Raw genomic sequence first — 18,475 nt, 5'->3', positions numbered from 1 at the left:
ACTTAGTTTCTAAGGCTGGCCTTGAACTTTCAGTCCTCCTCCCTCAGCCTCCTGAGTTGCTGGGATTATAGGCGTGTGCCACCATGCCTGGTTTATTTCTCATTTTAATTTGTGTTTTTCCAGTTCCCAGTATGGTTAAAATATTTTCTTAACTTTATTGGGCATTTGGGTTTCCAAAAAGAAGAAAGCAAGAAAGAGATCTCTATTTCATATCAGATTCAAAAATGAATTCCAGATAAAAACCTAAATGTGAAAAGTAAAATTTTAAAAATTTTTTGAAGAAAATATAGATGAACATCTGAGTAGTAGTAGAATTTCTTTCTTCTTCTTCTTCTTTCTTCTTCTTGTCTCTTCTCTCTTCTCTCTTCTCTCTTCTCTCTTCTTCTTTTCTTCTTCCAGGAATTGAACCCAGGGGCACTTAAACACTGAGCCCATTCCCATCTGTTTTTGTTTTGTTTTATTTAGGACAGGGTCTCACTAAGTTGCTCAGGACCTCACTAAATTGCTGAGGTTGGCTCTGAACTTGTGATCTTCCTTCCTCAGCCCTGCCAGCCTCCGGAATTACAGGCATGTGCCACCACACCAGCTCTAGAATTTCTTAATAACCACAAACATTTTATACCAGAAAGGAAAGAATGGTTTATTTGATTACATATGAGACACCACCAAAAAAAGTGGGAAGTGTGACCCATTCTTGAAATCCCAGCCACTTGGGCAGCTGAGAAACGAGGACTGCAATTTCTAGACCAGCCTCGGAAATTTAGCAAGCCCCTGTCTCACAAATAAAACAAAAAGGGCTGGGGATGCACCTCAGTGGTAGAACACCCCTGGGTTGAATCCCCAGAACCGCCCCCGCCAAAAGGCAAACAAACAACAACAAAAACAACCCACAAATAGCCATTTATAAACGATTTAACCAAGGAAGATTCATGAACATAAGAAACTCTTGCAAATTTGTTTTTTCTTAGATTAATCATCTGTCTTTGGCTATTAGTAAGATTGAGTTATGGGTTTTTTATTTGTATTTACATTTTATGAATTTCCTACTCGTATATGCTTCTGTGATTTTGATCACTGCATCTTTTTCTTAATTTTCTTAAGTTCTTTATTTATCGTGTGGATGTTTTTGACTGAAGTGAGCAGAAACCCTCCACTCAAACTAGCTTAAGTAACAGAAATTTATTACTTTACAAAGGGCAAGTCTTGGGCGAGGCACTCTGCCTGCTCTCCCTTTCTCTGGCTGTGCTCTGCCAGTGCCTAGTAGGCTGCCTCTCAGAGACGTCAGATGGCAGCAGCAATTCCAAGCCGCACATGGAGACCCAACCGTGTTCAGAGGATTGACACTGCCTGCCTGCTCCCGGTTCTGGGATGGGAGGAGACCATTCCCGCCGTAGGAGACATCTCTCTTTGGCTGGGTTTGGATCACGTGTCCCTTCCTGGCCAATAACCAGCAAGGGGAGGATTATTCCTAGTTGGACTAATCGTTTGGAGGTAGAATAGCTGTTGGGTGTCAGTCACTATCACCCTCATAAGTTAACATTAGTGGCTCTTTATCATATATATATATATATATATTTATATGATGAATATATTTCCCCAGTTTTCCTTTTCTTATAGTATGGATTAAAACTAGATTTTGTCTGCCATATTTCTAAGATGGCTATCGAGGTAATTATTACATTCCATTGTAAAAAAAAAATTCAAATAATATAGAAACATTTAGTGTAAAAACTGAAGTCTCTCTAACAGAATGAGACAAACATCATTACCCTATGTACATGTATGATTACACAAATGGTACAACTCCACTTCATGTACAATCAGAGAAACAAGTTGTACCCCATTTGTTTACAATGAATCAAATAAATTATAAAAAAAAAAGTGAAGTCTCTCAATAACCCCTAGGTCTCAAATTGAGAGCCTTTGCCAAGGGCAGCAGCCTGTGAGCTGTGAGACTTCTGAAGCATTACCTGTGGATTTATGCACACATATATGTGTCTGTAGCAATTACAGGGTTTAACATACAGCAAATCATCATGCACACACACTCAGTAGCTTTTTTTCACATAACAATTTGTTTTGGAGATCTTCCCATGTGAGTTCCCTAATGGTGGACATTTAGGTTGTTTCTAATTATTTGCTCTTACAAACAGTGCTATAATTAACATCCTTGTAAATGTCTCTTTGTGCATATGGGCAGGCATTTCTTTAGGGTAGCTATCTATGGTTTGGCAATTTCTACTGCCTTTAATTGCATTGCCTGGTATCTGGCAGACGATCTTCTGCATGTACAATAACTTTTCATGTCCTTGCACCATTATAGTGTAAGTTTTAAAAAGATGTTTTAGGCAACAATTAGGAATCTAAGTTTAAGTTCAAATTCTGTGTGGATTGCTGTGGTCGGCTGAGGTGACACTTGAATAGAGAGAGTCCTGTACACGTGGCTAAGTCCATACAGGTACAGACAATTGTTTTGGGTAGCCCCCCACACCCCAACATTTATAGTAAGGCACATAATGATTTTTAAAAAATGAAAACGTGGGGAAATGCATCTTAGAATGGAGGAGTGATGGTATCTTATTTTCCCCACATCAGCAGAGCACCGCTCCACCTGCCTGTGTGAATGATCTTTTTCCCTGTGAACCGATACCACTGCTCTCCTATTCATCTGTTTGCAAAACAGGTGTATGTGTTGAGGGATAGTTGGCTGCATCGACCTACTCGTCTATTCTAAGCTGGTTGGGGGCAAGCTCCCCGCAGCCTTCCTTCTGAGAACTTTCCTGCATGTTTGTCTACTGCTCTTCCTTTCCCCCCATGCTGTCCCTGTTACACTGGGTGCTTCATTATCTGTTCACAATCTGCATGATTTTGCATCGCAATGGGTTGGATGTGAGAACATCTGCAGCAGTCGAGAGCATATTTTGCTCAGGACTTGACACTGAGCTTGCTATCAGCATGAAGCAATCTCTCTATGTGTCTCTCTTTGTGTCTCTCCCTCTCTCGTTCCATGACATCTCCTAGCATTGCTGCTCCAACATCAGTTACGCCTGAGTCTTGAATGGTGTCAATCTGAGTTGAAAATGTGCCAGCCTTCTTAACATTATCACTAACAGACTGCTTAATTAACCTGCTGATACCGTCAATAGTACATCTTGCTGGTATGTCAGAAAGGAGACCCATGGTTGCATTCTCTCTCTCTCTCTCTCTCTCTCTCTCTCTCTCTCTCTCTCTCTCTCACACACACACACACACACACACACACACATAACTTGCTTAGGCTCTGAGTGCCTCTGTCTAAGAACTGAACTTCCCAGGAGTAGACTGAGGGGAACCTGGGAAGATTTCAGAGGAAGGGGTGTGGCAGAATTAAAAGTTCTCCATGAAGTCTTGGAAATGAAATCATGAACAGGTCACAGTCTCATTGCTCATAGGTGGGGGTAGCTAGTAGCTTGTACATATAGAGGTGCTTAATAGATGGACCACCTGTATACACAGTCAACAGAGAGAGATGGTGGGCATACACCATCCAAGACAGGCAGTAGCCCATAGGCAGCTGTTCCCTGAAGGTGGCTGAGAGTTGCCCCCATTCTGGGCTTTAGGGCTTTCTCCGTCTTTTTTCCATCCAGGCAGCTTAGATGAGGCAGGTGGGCATTGTCAGTCCACAGTGGTATCCTTAGAGAGGCTGGCTCTGGGAAGAAAGGAGGCTGGGTTCCTTCTGTGCTGCCTCTTTTGTCTCATGTAGTTTTTTATTTGAACCTAAGTCCTACTGCCTTGTTAGCCCTGCATTCCACACTTGGGAATTTCAGAGAGTCCGTGAGATGCCACCATGAGCCCAGGGCTGATCCACCACCATTCCAACTCCACACTCTTCCTTTGCTTTGTTTCCCCACACATACACACACAAAATGGGGACTAGAGACATCTTGACTGTCCCTGGCTTCCCTGACCTGGCATGGCATTTTGTGTGACCATAACCTGTGTCCAGAGATCCCTAAGTGCTGCCTCTCCTTTTATACTCAGGGAGGCCCACTGGGAGAAGGGGTGGCAGCTGCTCAAGTTTTCAGAGAGAGCTGACCGCCCTGACCCTAAGGAGATGCATGTTCTTGGGATCATGGTCCTGTAACCTTGCCTTTCCTGGGATGTTGTGGGTGGGATGGCATTAGTAATGGAAGACATTCTCTGAGGGCAGGGATTGATGCCTCTCGGAGCAGAAAATGCCACTGTCCCCTCCCCTGATTTTTCTTGGCTCTCCTGTAAACTGAGGGCCTGGCAACCCCAGGGGCATGGGGGTTGCAGAACATTCCTACTGCCACTAGAGGGCGTCCCACTAACACAGAGGTCGGATGCCCACTTCCCAATGCCACCTTGGGGGGACCTTTCTGAGTCCTAAACCCCTAGTGTCCAGGGACTGCAGGAGCTCAGTTCTGGAGGTGAGCAGGGAGAGCCAGAATTGGAGCCAAAACCCAGAAAGCCCCCAACCCAGGCTCCCAACCCCTCCTCCAGGTCTTCTGCTGACCGGGATCTCTGCCTCTGATTCTGTCTCTGGCTGTGGTTAAGACCAGGGTTTCTGAATGTCAACACTATTATTGACACTTGGGACCCGGTAATCCTCTGTTGTGGGGGTGTCCTGTGCACTTCAGGGGTGTAGCAGTATCCCTGATCTCAACCCACTAGATGCCAGCAGCAGCCCCACCCCCAACTCCAAATTGCGATAATAAAAAGTGTCTCCAGATGTGGCCAAATGTCTCCTAAAATCACCCCTGGTTGAGAGCCACTTGTCAAGACAGGTGAACTTGTCTGCTGTGGGGACTGGAGGGGCCCAAGGCCTGAGTGCCAGCCTCAGGGGGTGTGCCCATGTTAGCACTGTGGAGTGTCATGTGGCAACAGTAGGGATGCTCAAAGATGGCATATGTGCTCTAAATACATTGTGGTGCTGAATTTGCTCTCCTGCTTTTTCTCCCCAAAGATTGCAGAGCCTCTCGTTCTTCGCCTCGGTTTCTTCCACCTCCCCACTTGATTGAAACAGAGGACTGAGGCTCAGCAACCCCAGGGTCTCAAACCACCCCTCATCTGCAGAGCCCTGTCCCCCAGCTGTGAGCACCCTGGAACTCGGGGGCCCCCAACTGTTGGCTCAGGCCCCAGGAGCATCTGTGGGCTCCCTCCCACTCCGCCAGCCCACTGGGCCCTGCCGCTCTCCAGCTCCCCAAACCCGGTGCCCCCCCACTGGAGTGGGGGGAGCAGCAGGTGCGGATGCTAATCAGCGTTCACAGCCCAGAACTGCAGTCGCTCCCAGGCTCACACACTCCCCAAAATTAAACACTCATTATACAAAATTAATTGACATTAATTAGCAAAAATTAAAACTTTAAACACAGCAAGGCGCTTTGGGGGGAGGAGTGAAGCAGGCGGGCTCTGCATTTGTCACCCCCCACTTCCCACCCGTCCACCACCCTCAAGTCTCCCCACTTCCATCCTGAAGCAGGGCAGCATCCGCACCCCACAATGGTGAATCCAGGCCTGGTCGGTGTGTCCCAGTGGAGGGGAGCAGGAAAGGCACCCTGTGCTAGGCACCAGCTGATGTGGGGCCCACAGACTCCATTATCCAGTGCTTATTAAAGTCCCCTCAGTCCCCAAATCTTAGCTGAGACGTGGAGGGGCATGGCCGAACAAAGGAATTCAAATATTGGAAGAACTCTGCTGCACCCCAACCCGCCTGGCGCCTAAAGATTTAGGCACTGTAGACTTTCTGCTCTGTTCCACTTTGCTGTGTGACCTCATATAAGTAACCTCCCCCCTCTGAGCCTCAGTTTTCCTTCCATATGATGAGGAGGTGGTGGTGGGTAGCACTGAGGTTCCTGCCTACTTTGGCACCTGCTGTCAGGGATGCAAATCTCTCTGGGAGTTTGATTCACTCTGAGACACAAGGGACTGAATGTGGGGACTGATATTTTGAATGGATGGGGTGACCCAAGGGACTGAGTTGCTGATGGTGGAACATCAGACTCCAGGGGGATGTGTCTTGAGGCCAGAGAGCCCTTGCTGATGGGCGTCCACTGCACCTGCCTTCCTATGGCCCAGCGGACAGGAAAACAGCGCTGTCTCCAAGTCCTGAGCAGTTTTCCCCCAACACCCGTTATTTTCCACCTTTGCTCATCAGGTTCCCAAGAGTCCCCAGATCCCTCACCAGGGCGATAGGCAGGAGGACAGCAGAACCTGGCCTGCCCCCACCTTCTCAGCCTGAGCATTTGTTCAGGACCCTGTGGCTGGGGCGTGGGGGCCCGACAGGGAGCAGCTGGTGGCACCTGCAGGTGCAGCCCACCTCCCTCACTCCTGCACCCGCACCCTCTCTCCAGCCAGTGCCAACATCTGCAACGTGGTCCTGATGCGGTACGGGGAGCTGGAGGAAGGCATCGATGTCCTGGATGCTGACGGCAACCTCGTGGGCTCCTCCAAGATTGCGGCCAGACACGTGGGTGGCCTGGGAGCTCGAGGGACGCTGGGGGGGAGGGGGTTGCCCTCTTGATGTCTCCTCCCCCCACCCCTCCTCCCACTGTCCCACCGGATGGGCCTTTGCTTCTCTCCAACCTCTCCTCCCATTGCCACTGTGAAAAGTCCCCAGTTCTTGGTCCCTCAGGACCAGCTCCTCAGACAAGGTGTTAATTGGTGAGGGCAGAAGAGACTCCCCAGAGCTTTCTCCCTGTCCCTGGGACCTGGACCCCGCTGCCTGGGCCTCCACTCTCTCAGGTACAAACAGGAAGCTAGAGGAGAGTGGTTAAAGGCACATCTTTAGCTCCGCCTCACTGGGACCCAAAGCCACGAACTCCCAACTCCGAACTCCTGGGAGTCCAGGCTTGCTGAGGCCTCTGGTGTGGTTTGGAGAAGAATGTTTTGTGACAAGACCCTCCCCCGCCTCTGGTTTTGCTGGTCCCACCCACTCCAGCATTCTGACTAAAGGGAAGAAATAACCCCCTCCCCCCCAAATCCCATGTGCATATCCTGTGCATTCCTGCTTTGGCCTTCCTCCTGATGGTGGTCTGGCTTGTCCTGCTGCCCTGGCCTCTGACCTCTAAGTGCTAGGAATGGGCAGTGGTCAGCCATGAGGTGGCTGAGCATTTGCCTTCTCCAGCCACTGTCCCTCTGTTGCTCTCACGTGGGCCCAAGCCTTACCTGTGTCCATGAAGCTTTCTCTGAAAGCTCTCTCTTGGTCCTCATCCTCTCCCCACTGGCCACAGGGAAAATCAGTGGCCATCTAGGGCTAATGAGGGGCACAGATGGGGTGCCATGCCAACAGTGCTTCCTCTGCCTGCTGTCCTGGCTCTCAGCTCTTCTGTGCTTTTAACACCTTGTTCAGGGCCTGGAGCAGCCTCTTCCTGGCCTTCCTGATCATGAAGGGCACAAGTTCTTAGGAGAAGCTTTTAGCCTTGAGCCCATCATGGAGAGGATTTAGTCTCGATTTCCTGCCTGACCTCAACCTCCTACCCCAACTCTATCCTTGTGCCCAGTCACCATGAGGGAGGACAACTGGAATGACCTCTCATGGGCTGACAAGTAAGGAAAGCCACACTCTTCTGCAGCCCTGGGCTTCCTGCAACATGACTTGGTCCATTCCTTGCTATCTAGGGTAAGACTCTCGGAATCTTTGGGCTTTGAGTCCTTCCTGGAACTCCTCTGAGGATGGAGTCGCTGGGGTTAAAGAGACTCCTACAGTGGTCATCCAAACACAGAACCACCACTGAACTAAGCCCCAGACTGGCCTCACAGGAACCCGGAGGTCAAGGCCCCATGCAGGTCCCCAATGGAGACCCTGCCGGCACTCAGCAGAAGCATGTACCCTTACAAAGCTGACCGCTTGTTTCTAAGACAGACTCAACCAGCAAGGCATGGTGGCCCACCTGTAATTCCAGTGACTTGGGAGGCTGAGGCTGGAGGATTACAAATTCAAGGTCAGCCTCAGCAAATTAGTGAGACCCTCAGCAACTTAACAAGACCCTGTTTCAAAAAAAAATAAATAAAAAGGGCTGGAGGTATAGCTTAGTGGTAAAGCACCCCTGGGTTCAATCCCCAGTTCCAAAAACAAAACAAAACAAAAGAATAAAGGAAAAAAAGAAAGGGTCACCCAGACCCAGGAGACACAAGACCATCTGTGTCTTTGTCTTTAAGGGATATCAATTTATTTTAAAGTAAACCCAGGATCTCTGTCCTCCCTCAGCCATGGCTCAGCGATTCCAGCTATTTGTTCTGGCCCTTCCTACACCTGTTTTGAGAGTATCTCAGGTCCTCCATATACTGCTCCTGGGTCACTGCGCATCCTGGACTGAGGAGGCTGTCCCCTGACACCTCCCTGAGCACCAGCCCCTTCCTGGGGCTGCTTCTGTCACTGCCCCGCCCCCACATATGGCAGGTGACGGGAATCTGCTCTTTTCAAATGTGCATGGTGAGAAGACAGAGGTGACTTTTCCGTTGTCTGGAGTTCAGCTTTGTGAGCGATTCCATGAATAATTCCATGCTGCCAGATGTGCTTAGCACACACACCTGGGGGCTTGGGTGGAGTTCGCTGCCAGGTGGCTCTCCCCCACCCCAGTGCCACCTCACCGCGGCCTGTCTTGCCCTCAGGCCCTGCTGGAGACGGCGCTGACACGGGTGGTCCTGCCCATGCCCATCCTGGTGCTGCCCCCGATCGTCATGTCCATGCTGGAGAAGTGAGTTGGGCAGCCGGGACTGGGGGCCTCTGGGGAGGGGGCCAGGGGGTGGCCAGGGCAAGGGACCAGGGAGCCACAGGCAGCCTGCCCAGTTTGTTCCAGGGGTGAAAAATGACCTGCTCCATTTTCAGACTCTCCCTGGCAGTGCTGCTGGCATCCCGCGAGAATGCGTGGACTTTTCCTCCGCAGGCCTCGTGCTCAGTGCGGCGAGAACCTATGGACCAGGCTGGCCTGCCCCCACCAGCTGCTGGTTCAGGGGTGGGGCCAGAAGCCTGTGTGCGTGATTGAGTGTGCGCGTATGTGGGCACACGTGACCTTCTTAGTGAAGAGTGCTGGACCGTTGTGAAGACAGAGTCTGAGGATGGAAATTTGGGGCCAGTGCCACCCCTTGCAAGCATCTACCATGAGGCAAGCCTTAGTTTCTCCCCTCGTAAAACACAAGTAATAGTAACTCCCTGTCCCCCCACAGAGGGATGTTCTAAGGACATATTTGTCATGACTGTCAAGAAGTAAGGGAACATCATAATACCACTAACAGAGCGATTCTATTAATGAATGAGTGTGAAACTGAATCAGAGACTGATGGCAATGCTACCAGAGAGGCTGAGCAGAGGGCAGGAGGAGGGGCCTGCCTGCAGAGGCCCGGCAGGCCTGAGGTTAGGGAGGCTCTTGCCTGGAGAGTGGCAAGGGCGGGGAGGCTCCAGGTGGAGGGAAGCTAGGGAGAGGGAGCCCGGCTTGTGAGGGGACCAGGAGGATGCGATCACTCCCTCCCTCCAGGGGGCCCCGATGTGGGGTTCCCTCAAGGCAGTGATGGAAATTGGGGACAGTATAGGATACGGACATGGTTACAGAGCATTCCATGGGGGGTCCTGGGACTAGGGCTTCTCCTCAGATTTGGGACCTTCTTATTCTTGCAGTACGAATGATGATAACAAGTAGAAATTTTTATTTCTACTTTTTCTAGTTTTATCGCTACTGTTGTTATTTTGTGATGCTGTGCTGGGGATCAAACTCAGTGCCTTGTTGCATGTTGGGCAAGTGTTCTACCATTGACCTGCACCCCCAGCCCACACCAACTAGCAATTATTAAGCACTTACTACATCCTAGTCCTCTCTCAGTGGACTTTTGAGAGGCCCCCCTGACCATCCCATCAAGAAATCAGCTGCTATCACTCCCTCTGCCCTCTTAAAGCCTCTTTTTTTTCTTCACCACAGTATTGATGTCTGAGATTTTTTATCTAGTTGTTTATTATCTTTCTGCTCCACCAGAATGTGGTCTCCTTGGAGGCGAGTTAACCCCCTTGCTTACTGCTCTGCATAACATCTAGCATAGTTCCTGGCACAAAGTCGATGCTCAGGAAGGGTTTGTTGAATGACTGAGTGAGTGAATGCTCTCATGGAAGCCTCCCAACAGTGCGATGAGGTATTATGGTGTTCCCATTTTACAGATTTGGAAAGGAAGGCAAAGAAAAGTCATGTGGTCTGCTTCCAGTCACATACTAGGGAATGGCAGGGCCAGGAGGGTCAGGAGTATGACTGCAGATCCTGGACTGTTCCAACCACACTGGCTGCCTCTCTGGTGTTCAGGTCACACCACATTATTAGAGTCTTCTGCCCTGCATGGAGACGGGGAAGGAACAGATTTGGGACCTGGCTTGGATGCCTGTGTTGTTACAGGGGAGATGGGCAATACTACACAGGTCAGCGGCAGGTGAGAGTGGGCAGTGTGTGATGGGCCCAAGGTGATCTTGAGAGGAGGGGTGCTGTGGGTCCATTTGCAAGGTGGGCTAGTCTCCAAGGAGGGCTGTGGCTAAGCCTGAGAGCAGGATAGGATTTTTGCCACAGAGAGGGTTGAGTAGCTTGGTGGCCCATTGTGCAGACCCCAAGGAGTCCAGCCTGCCTGAAGCAAAGTGCCCTGGGTGCCCAGCTGAGGACATGATTCTCTCTGGCTGTAGAGGAGAGCAGAGCCTCTGGGAGAACCTGAACAAGGGCATGGTGAGTGTTGGGATCAAGAAAATGGCAGCCAGAGCTGGGTGTGGTGACACACGTCTGTAATCCCAGGGGCTTGGGAAGCTGAGGCAGGAGGATTGCAAGTTCAAAGCCAGCCTCAGCAACTTAGCAAAGCCCTGTATCTAAATAAATATTAAAAAGGCTTGTGGATATAGCTCAGTAGTAAAGTACCCCTGGGTTCAAAACCTAGTTAAAAAAAAAAAAAAGAAAAAGGCAAGAGACAAAAATAAACAGGTTAGGAAAACAATCTTTTTTGTGTTCCTGACCCTTATGTGTATGATTCCGTCACAAACTGAGGTTGTCTTCAAATACCATTGACTGCAAGTACACACAGAGACAGGGGCAAATGAGGTTGGTTGGACGTCTGACTTGGAGGCCTCTGAATCCTGAGCGTTGGTGAGGCAGGTTCACCAGGTGCTGGGTGCCTGTCGTTTGCCCCCTCTGGTGAGACAGAACACTCACTGGACAAGTTAAGCAAAGGAGCTTCGTTACTCACAGATAGGCTTCAAAGGACAATGGAAACTGATGGCAAGCTGGTTGCCCAAGACTCAGGGAGGATGGAGTCACATCTGCCTGTGGCTCAGGTTGCAGCCAGGGAACCCAGAAAGAGCTGCGCCCTGGGTTTTATACCCCAGGGAAACTGGGGTTGCTGGCCTAAAATGTGGCAGGGTGTTCTGTGGTAGGAGACATGAGCACAAGAGCGCAGGCTGTACCCCTTTCTATCTCAGGATGTTGCCTTTCCAGCACTTTCTACAGGTATCCTGAGAACCACAAGCAGAGGAGGGGGAAAGCTGATGTGGTCCAGGCCACCAGGGGCCTTTCCTTTGGCAGAAATGTTCTGGGAGGAAACATGATCTGTGATGCCTTCTCAGTTTGCATCTGGGTTGAGTTTGCAGAGTGGACGGACAGCCTTCCATGGATTTGGGAACCCAAATTTGGTTTTTGGAGTCACAGGAGGAGATTAATGGAGATTATTCTAGTTCTGGACCTCCCCAGCCTGGGATCTGCCTAGTGTCTGCGATGCTGCATGGTCTGGCTCAGTTGAGGGTCCAAAGAAGCCCACATGCTAGTGAGGGGTTAGCTGTTGAGTGCTTCTGGAAGACTTGCGAGGGGTTGGTCCTTCCCTGGAGCTCCCGGGAGAGTCTCTGGGGAGAAGAGTCCAACCCAAGTTGGCCCAGTAAAATCAAGAAGAATAAGGCCCAGTGCGCCCTCAACAATTTACTGATCTCACACCTACTGCAGGACTGGGAGGCAGGAGAGGCAGGGCCATGTGGCAGAGACTTCCATTAGGAAAAGGAAATCTAGGCTCCTCCTGCTCCACCACTTTCTGCCATTCGGATGTCACAGAGCTTCCCTCTACCTCAGTGTCCCAGCTGGAAAATGAGGACACTGCCCTGTCATCACTTTGCTCATTGGAGCTTTGCGTTTTGCACCATCCGGTGTTTTTTGGCTCTTTGTGAAGGGTGCCCTGCCAAGCGCCCCATGGTCTTTAGGAGCAGGGGACTGGTTCAGGGCCTCTACTGAGGAGGCTGATGGGAGACGTAGCCCCCACCCTCAGGGAGCCCTGCTTGGGTGAGGGAGTCCGGACAGCTAGAGAAAAAAGACAAAAGAACACTTACAAAGCAGCCTACTTGCAAATTAATGGAGTGCAAACTAAAACTGCGCTCCAAGTGCTGAAGGAATGCACAGCAATGGGGGAGACCAGCTGTTGTGTGGCAGTCAGGGACTGGGACCTGACTTGCCTCTGGCCTCACTTTATCTTCTCCAGCAGGAGCACTCAGAGCCAAGGAGCCTGCGTTTCTCGCTAGGGTAAGAGAGGTGGGACCTCTGCAAGCTCCACTCTACTTGACTCTGAGACTGAAATGAAAGTCTCAGTCAGAGGCAGAGGAGCCTCCACTCGGGCCCAGAGGGGACTGATGCAGGCACACACAGGTAGCATCCCACTCCGCAGGCACCACGCTCGCTCGTGTCCTCCCCTGCAGCCTTCGCCCACCAGGCTGAGGCAGAAGCTGCTTTTAGACCCGGAGCTGGGATGAGCCCCCCAGATGTCATCCTCCCATCTCGGAGGCAGGCTCCTGTGCCCAGCAGGAGGAGCGGGGCTCACTTCTCCCTGACCCAGGGATGCATCTGAAAAATGCACCAGACAGGATCTAAGCTGGGTTAGGGGTCTAGGCCACACCCACAGTGGGTCCCTGACTCCGCTCCCCCATCTTCCTTCGTCCCTGGGATCCGGGTCTTTCCTTTCTCCAGGCATTCGCACATCTCTCCATCTGCATATTTTAACTCCCCCAGCTGCCTTTCCAATCCCTCCCTGCCATTTCCCTCTCCTCCCCTCCCCCGCCCTGCTGTGTTCACTGCCTGCTCTGGGCTGGGACTCCTCAGGCTTGGGTTTGGCTGTAGTCTTGGGCCTGCCTCCTTCCTGCCTTGGGGATTTCTGGACCCCCTGCCCAGAAGAGACTTAGGCCAGCTGCCCCTGAGAGAGGAGACCAGGTCACAGCCTACCTGGAAGGGACTCTATGTAGTGTTGTTCTCACCAACCCTCCTCCGGAAGTCCGATGAACTGAGCCCATGACCTACCTGCCTCTCACCTATTCGTGAGGCAGCCTCACTCTTTCTCCCTGCTACCATTCCCTGCCCTCAGTGAACCTCAGGCCTGTGCCTCCAGAAAATCCATACCCTCCCATGCCCACCACCTGGGTAGGAGGGCAGCCCTGCTGGACACATCCTGTGTGCAGTTAGGAGATCACGTCCTGTAACCCACCTCCTCTTCCTCTCCAGAAGTTGATCTGAGCTGGTGCCAGCCTTGCGGCAGCCCCTCCAAAACTCCTGAAAAGCCAGGGGCCCGTGGGCCAACTGCAGGGAGGGTGTGAACATGGCATGACAAGAAGGAGAGAAGGGGTGCTGGCCTCCCAGGGGTTTGAGCTTGATCCAGGCACCTTACTTCTGCCTCTCCTGGTCCCGTGGAAACCCCCTCTCCATGGTTCAGTTTAGGCTTAACTTGAAGTTGACAGATCTTGGGGTCTGGGCAGGTAGGAAGGGCTGGAGGGTCAGGGTCTCACCTCCTTCCCTCACTAACATGGGCAGTATCTACAGCAACAATGACGCTTTCCAAGGGCCAGGCTGGGCTGACCCTTTTACTTGAATAGAATTGATAAATAACTGAAACTTTATTAACACCTAAGCAGGAATATCTGGGGCAGGGTTTCTCAGAAGTGTGATCTGGGGATCCTCTATTTTAGATTCATGCGGGGTTGTTTAAAAATTCCTAGGTCCAATTCCAACTGAATCAGGACCTCATGGGATTAAGGAACCCTTGGGAGTTTGCTTTTTTAACCAGCTGCCCAGAATATTCCAACGCACAGTCAGGTTTGAGAACTGCTGCTCCCGATTTTGCTCGGTGCCAGGTGCCCTTGGAATTCTTGCCCTAGAAGATGAGGGTCATGTAGCCTGCCCCCACACTGGGTCCCTGCTCCAGGGGGTCTGTGCTAGTCAGCTTTCCATTACTGTAACCAATACCTGTAATGATCAATTCATAGAAGTAAAGATTTCATTTGGCTCATGGTTTTAGAGGTTCTAGTCCATGATTGCTCTGGGCCCGACACAGCACATCATGGCAGAAGGACATGGCAGAGCAGACCCACTCCCCTCGTGGCCTGGAATGGAAAAAGAGAAAGAGGAAGGGGCTAGGGTCCCATTGTCCCCTGTGAGGTCACCACTCCAATGACTCGAAGACCTCCCACTAGACCTACCTCTTAAAGTTTCCTCTCCCCCCCAAAAGTGCCAAGCTGGAGACTAAACCTTTGACACCTGAGCCCAGTGGGGACACTTAAGATCCAAACTTTAGCAGAGGATCTCACCTGCCCATGGCCGGGGTCAGGCAAAGCAGCCTATTACACCCCTTCACACCAGGAGCTGATTGTGTGGAGGGCCACGTGTCTTTGGGCTACTGAGGTCAGATATGGTGACCATCTAACATCCTCTGGCTAATAGTCCACTCTGCTGGCACCTCTGGGCCTTCCCAAGTGAAGTGTATTGGTCCCCACTGAAGGACCTGCTAGATTAGAAATAGAAAGCTCTGACAAACCTGGGAAGGCGTACTTGCCAACTGGCCTGGCCCCCACTCTATCTGGGGAGCCCACTCGTCCTGGAGCTGCAGTACCCAGGGACTTGGAGAGAACTTTTCTTGCCGTTCTCCTGCCCAGGAATTCCACCTCCAAAACCCACCATAGGGAGCTGGTTTCCAGCTGCGATAAGCTGGGGATGAAGCTGGCAAAGGGTCCTGAAGGTGGGAGCCAGGAGGCCCAGGGTGACAGCACTTGCAGGGGGCAGGAGAGCAGGCAGCAGCCCTGCGACCTCCTAGAGAGTTGGCCTTGGGTTTGGGCAAGTCCCTGCTCTTCTCTGGATCAAGGTTGATGAGGCGGTCGGTGGATGGCTTCTGCTCAGCAGGACAGGACTGCCCCTTCAGGGCTGCGAGTGTATGTGTGCCCACATGTGCACATGCTCTGTCTTCCCTGGATGCCACCTACCCTGGTTTGTTTGTTATTTAATTATGCAGGGCCTCTGAGGGTGATCTTCCACTCTGAGGGCCAGCCTCCCCAGAGGCAGGGACCCATGTGTGACTTTCTTGGCCCAGGACTGGACACATGGTGGGTGGGTGCCCCACAAGGGCTTATTGCATGAGTAGTCAGGTTCAATCAGCAATGTCTTTCATGGCACGGCCTGTGGAGTGGACAGAGTGACAACGGGAGAGGGCCTGAGAGACAGAAATTTGCTCCGTCTATTGAGCTAGAGGCTGGTACAGAACCAGGCTGCCCTGGCCCTGAGGAAGAGTGGTGGCTAGTGGCCAGCCCACCCTGTCTTTGGGCCTCACGGGCTCCTCCTTCCCTCTCCCCCACAGGACGGCTCTCCTGCAGGCGCGACCCCGGCTGCTCCTACCTGTGCAAAGCCTCGTGTGCCTGGCAGCCTTTGGGCTGGCCCTGCCACTGGCCATCAGCCTCTTCCCGCAGATGTCAGAGGTCAGTGGGGGCTTCAAGGGCAGAGCAGGGAGGGGCATAGTTGGGTCATTCATTAACAAATACTTATCCTGTGCTGATTCCCTAGCACTGAGCAAGGCACTGTGGTTAGAATGGCAAATGAGTCTGACCCAGGCTCTGGCCGCTCAGAGTTGACAAACAGTAAACACAATGATGAAACAGGGATCAGCAAATGAAGTTCAAGGAGGGATGAGAGAAGGTGGGCTGGACACGGGAGGAGACAGCAGACCCAACGGAGCCTAGAGGGAAGTGGCATTTCCCTGGGGTCTGGAGCCTGGGCTGGAGCTGGCCAGGTGAGAAGTGGGTGGGTGGACACATTGCTTGGGATCAGCTGATGTGGAGAATCTGAGTTGAGGCAGCGGTGGGCACCATTCAAGATCTGATCAAAATCAGATCTGCAGCACGAGCAGAGTGGAACCAGCTGAGGGCCTGGGGCCAGGTGGTTCTGGGAACTTGGAAACCAAAAGCAGAGAGAGGGTAAATGTCATCCTAAGGGCTAACCAAAGCAGGACCACTGAGTCCTGATTTTGAACAGCCCCCATGGCTGTCGTGAGTCTGGAGAAAGAACCATCAGGAGGCTGTGGTGGGCATCCAGGGATGATGGCAGCTTGGACCAGGCTGTTTGGCAGTGGGCGTCAAGAGAAGTGGGACCTCTGAGAGAGAGCTGGGTGGCCGCTTGATCAGGATTTTATGAAGAACTGCATGTGGTGGGAGGGAAAGGGATCCAGCAGGATGTGTGCCTGGCTTTCTAATTTCAAAAGCAGAAGGCAGATGTAGGTACAAGATGGATGCGTCAGGAGGGGCGGGCTTGAGGGGGGACACTGAGTTGAGTTGGATGACCTGTGGTGTGAGGAGCCTGTGGAACATGCGAATGGAGGTTCCCTGTGGAAAGTGGTTCTAGAATCGAGGAGAAAAGCCTGGACTGCCAGGAGAGAAGTAGAGACCACTGGGAAGGGCAGAGCCAGCCATATGGGATCATGGGTAGGTAAGCAGTCCAAGCTCCATGCGGTTGGAACTCTCCTTCAGGCAATGAAGGCAAACCCTGTCCCCAAGGGGCGGAGCACAGGTGAGAGGTGAGGCTTGGCACCAGAGAAAGAGAAACAGGCCCACCCACTGCTGCAACAGATGCAGAATCTTGAGAGCTTTTAGTTATTTACTTTTCCCTTTTCAATGGGAAGGACTGGGGCCTGTGTAAATGCAGAATGGAAGCATCTGGAAGGAAGCTGAAGACATGGAAAGGGGGAGGACGGGGAGCGATGCCCATAGAAAGGGGGAGGGTGTCTGAGCAGAGACAAGGGGCCAGCCGGTGGGAGAGAGTGGGGGACAGATGCATGTGGAGGTTGGGAGGGAACAGACCCAGGGGGGCAGAGTGAGTGTGGTGTTGGAGTAACTGAGTGCATGAGAGTGGGGACTGCGGCCTGAGTTTGTGATTTCAGGATTGACCCTGTTTGTGAAGGGCTCCAAGACGGGTGGTGGGAAGGGAATTTGGAGGTGGTAAGGACTGGAGACCCGGAGCCTTAAAGTAGGAGGTAGAGACCCAGCTTCTAGGCCCCTGAAGTCCCCAAGGATGAGAGCTGGACTCACTGCCCTCCCCTGAGCCCCAGAGTCTGGGGAGGATGCTATGGCAGGGGTAGGGCTCCTATCTTGGAGGACCCACCCAGGACACACCAGGTGGGATCCTGGTGCATAAAATGAGCCAGCAGTTCCCTCAGGCCTGAAGGGCTCAGCTTTGTTGTGGGGACTCCCAATGGAGTTGAGGACTCTAGGTTGCCTAGATGTTCTGAGGACAGAAGGGAACATCCCTGACATCCATGTCCCCAAGAGTCTGGGCCTGGATTGCCTAACGTCTCTGCATGTCTCTGTGTGGTCAGCCTGAGCCCGAGGTTCAGGTAGGGACCTGAGTCCTCTGTGTGCCTTTAGCACCACACCACCGTGCTCTGAGCCTCGGGAGCGGTAGAAGCTCTGCCTGTCTGCATGGAGAGGGCCCAGGGCAGGGAACCCCCAGCAGCAATCAGAGACCATCCCAGGTAGATGGATTTCAATGTCACCCAGTTTACTACTGGGAAATTGAGGCCCAGAGCAGCCACAGGGGGAGCCCAAGATCAGAGAAGCCAGGTGATGACATAAGAGGAAACCCTGGAGGTCCATGCTCCTGGTGCAGAGAGGCGATCCAAAGTCAGCTGTTCTGGCCCTCCAGAGGCTCCAGGGCAAAGCCTGGACTCCACTGTCTCCCATGCTACTCAAATAAGCACGGAAGTCAGTTCTTCTGTGTGTCCAACCAAAGTCCTCTTATGTCAACCCAAGTCTCTTTTTCTAGATTGGGAAGAATATCATCCCTGCATAATAGGTCTCTGTCCTCTGGAGAGGGATGGCTGCACTGCCTCCAGCAGGATGCAGGCTGTCCTGGGCATCATGAGGTGTTTTGAAGTCTTTCTGTGACCTACCTATGGCACCAAGGCCATCAACCAATGGCTGAGAGGACCTCATTCTCCCAGTCATCCTCCCAATTAATGCTAACGAGGTGCTTCTTCTACCATGCAGGGATCACATCCCATATCCCAGAAGCCACTGGGATTTGCCATAATAAGTCTGAACTTGCTTGGGCTGACCCAACCTTGCCAAAAGCCACCAAGGCTGTCAACAGAAGTAATCGCTGAAACACTAATTAATTAATTAGGGGACTTGGAGATCGGGTTTAGGAACTGGTTCCTAGGATGGCCTGCCTGCAGTGGT

General features: G+C 51.9%; 1 protein-coding gene across 3 annotated transcripts in view; it reads left to right on the top strand.

The window, feature by feature from the left end:
* Sfxn5 (sideroflexin 5) overlaps positions 1 to 18,475 on the top strand; it is a 110,679-nt gene that overhangs the window by 76,828 nt on the left and 15,376 nt on the right. For 2 of the 3 annotated variants that reach the window (XM_047522465.1, XM_047522466.1), the window contains exons 11-13: positions 6,354 to 6,469; positions 8,614 to 8,699; positions 15,607 to 15,724. In XM_047522465.1, the coding sequence (XP_047378421.1) occupies positions 6,354 to 6,469; positions 8,614 to 8,699; positions 15,607 to 15,724 (320 nt within the window). The remainder of the gene's footprint in view (positions 1 to 6,353; positions 6,470 to 8,613; positions 8,700 to 15,606; positions 15,725 to 18,475) is intronic. The other variant, XM_047522467.1, reaches the window with a different exon arrangement.

This window comes from Sciurus carolinensis, chromosome 13 (assembly GCF_902686445.1).
Source record: "Sciurus carolinensis chromosome 13, mSciCar1.2, whole genome shotgun sequence".
NCBI classification, from domain to species: Eukaryota; Metazoa; Chordata; class Mammalia; order Rodentia; family Sciuridae; genus Sciurus; species Sciurus carolinensis.
The sequence above is the reverse complement of the archived record's forward strand: the minus strand, read 5'-3'. Positions and strand labels throughout refer to the sequence as shown.